At 43.5% G+C, this 2,372-nt stretch overlaps 1 protein-coding gene across 1 annotated transcript in view; it reads left to right on the plus strand.

Annotated features, from left to right (window-relative positions):
* The window catches only part of wdr17 (WD repeat domain 17), a 54,688-nt gene that overhangs the window by 27,003 nt on the left and 25,313 nt on the right, over window positions 1-2,372 (plus strand). Inside the window, exons 11-14 of the mRNA XM_015371445.1 lie at window positions 3-163; window positions 1,294-1,380; window positions 1,496-1,645; window positions 1,721-1,851. Of these exons, the coding sequence (XP_015226931.1) occupies window positions 3-163; window positions 1,294-1,380; window positions 1,496-1,645; window positions 1,721-1,851 (529 nt within the window). The remainder of the gene's footprint in view (window positions 1-2; window positions 164-1,293; window positions 1,381-1,495; window positions 1,646-1,720; window positions 1,852-2,372) is intronic.

Consider the following 2,372-nt stretch of genomic DNA (forward strand, 5'->3'; position numbering starts at 1 on the left):
AGTTTATTTTATGTTTCTACGGTTTTAAAGTTTGTTTATTGGAGCAGCACGGTCAGGATCTGGGACTACACTCAGGATGCTTGTATCAACGTGCTGAGCGGTCACACAGCTCCGGTCCGAGGCCTGATGTGGAACACCGAGGTTCCTCACCTCCTCATCTCAGGTACAGAACCCAAAACCAATCGCTGGTTTTTATTCATTCTTCTGTGACCAGCATGTCTGGGAGAATTTAGTCTTATGATGATGAAGATTCTCAGTCACCCAGGTCCTAGTCATTCCGTAGAAGTAAAAAAAAAAATCCGCTGGACTTGGTTTCCAAGATTTGAAGATGTTGCGCCACCTTTTCAGGAAGCTTTCCCAATTCAAATGTCTGGATCCGCAGTAAGTTTGAGTCTTTATATAGACAAGGCCTTGTATTTCTGGGAAGCATGTAAATGGAAACCAATGAGTGGGTCGTTAGGTTCCATTGAGAATTTAGCCTTTTTGCTTTGCAAAAACATTCAACCACCTCAAAATTTTCCTAATTTTGTCTGCGTGAGACAAAAACGCTAAAGGTAGAATAGAATTCAACTTTATTATCAGAAGTACAGAGCACAGAAATTGACCGCTTCATTTCACACACACCCTTGGGGAGCAGTGGGCTGCCATTGTGCGGCGCCCGGGGAGCAGTGTGGGGTTAAAGTCATAGGGAAGTCATATTTAAATGTCAAATCATTCTGGCTTAAACATGTATATAAATGTAATCTTTATCAGACGGTATTGTCCCAAAAGTTAGAAAATTTCTATCTAAAAAAAATCGGTGTTTTTTTTCCCCGTTATCTTATGCAGGGCAGTTAGCTATATGTCAGCTTGTACACCTACATTTTCGCCAATCATATATCAACGGTCATGTGTCAATTTTTTTCGGTCATAGCATCTTGATTCATATGTCGCAACTAATATACGTAATGGTTGAAATAAGAAATAAGAATCATTTCCTTTCCCATTGAGTTCCGTCCCAGTGTTTACAGGGATGGACGTCTGTGTCTTCAGCAGGCGTAGAGCTAACAGAGCTGGCAGCGTTGCGAGGCAAGGGCTCAAACATGTACGGCTATAATGCTACGTTCACACCAAACGCAGCAAGAGCAGCAAAAACACGTGCGCTGCTTCATTTTTGATGCTTCTACAAGTTTAGTTCTGACAAATAAAATATAATAAAAGCAAACTTCCTTCCTTCCTACCTTCCTTCCTTCCTACTTGTAGCCCTCCATGTTTGGTGTCAGACCTTTTGTTGAATTTTGAAATGTTCTGCAGGTTCCTGGGATTACACCATCAGAGTGTGGGACACCAGAGACGGGACGTGTCTCGATACGGTCTACGACCACGGAGCCGATGTCTATGGTGAGACGGACAGCTGTGTTTTCTCCTGTCTGTTAGCTCGGCGCGCTTCGTCTCCACCAGCTCTCATTCTTCATCAGGCTCTCTAAGCCCTTCATGTGTGTCTGTGTGTGAGAAGGTTTGACGTGCCACCAGAGCCGTCCCTTCACCATGGCCAGCTGCAGCAGGGACAGCACGGTCAGGCTGTGGTCCCTCACGCCCCTCATCTCTCCTCTGCTGCTGAACATCCTGACTGAGCAGCCGTGGGAGAAGATAATCGGAAACACAGGTGAGAGCGGACCTCGAATCTGCTGAGCTGGGTCCCAGAGGCCGATTTGACCCGGCGGGCCATCTGTCTCCACAGACAAGGCGATGGTCCCCGGCTCGCCGCCGCTACTCTGTGGGAAGGTGTCCAGAGACATCAAGCAGGAGCTGGATAAACTGAGCGGGAACGCCAGGGCCAGGAAGCTGCGCTGGTTTTCTGAGTGCTTCTCTGTGAGTGAACCTGTCGTCCTCCTCAGTGCTGATTATTAACTTGGAGAAAAGGGATAATTAAATATTGAATAAAAAACAAAAACAGGAATTGATAAATTAGGTCAGTGTAGTAAAATCTTTACTGCTTAAGCTCTAATTATTTACGAAATTACAGCATGTCTGTAGTTTCCTGTTGAATAATTCAGAGAGACTAAATCTACAAGAATTTATTCAGCATATAAGAGAAACTGAGAAAAAAAAAGGGCTGCTTTGTCCAAAAATCCTGCAGCTTTTTAACCTTTAGGTGTAAAATATTGCTAAAAATTATGATACATTTTAATCTTGGGCGACTTTCAGACACTCCGGGTAAACTGTTTTCTTAAATATCCGTTATTTCACTCTGACGTCTCCTTTTTCATTACTTTGATGTGACCTGTCTAGACTCTCTTAGCTTAGTTTACTCTGATTTAATCAGCTGGAGTCGGTTTAGTTTTCATTAGATTTGTAAACATTTTTGCTATAAAAATGAAAGTGGTCTGGCT

The sequence above is a fragment of the Cyprinodon variegatus genome, unplaced genomic scaffold (assembly GCF_000732505.1).
Source record: "Cyprinodon variegatus isolate N-32 unplaced genomic scaffold, C_variegatus-1.0 Scaffold58, whole genome shotgun sequence".
NCBI classification, from domain to species: domain Eukaryota; kingdom Metazoa; phylum Chordata; class Actinopteri; order Cyprinodontiformes; family Cyprinodontidae; genus Cyprinodon; species Cyprinodon variegatus.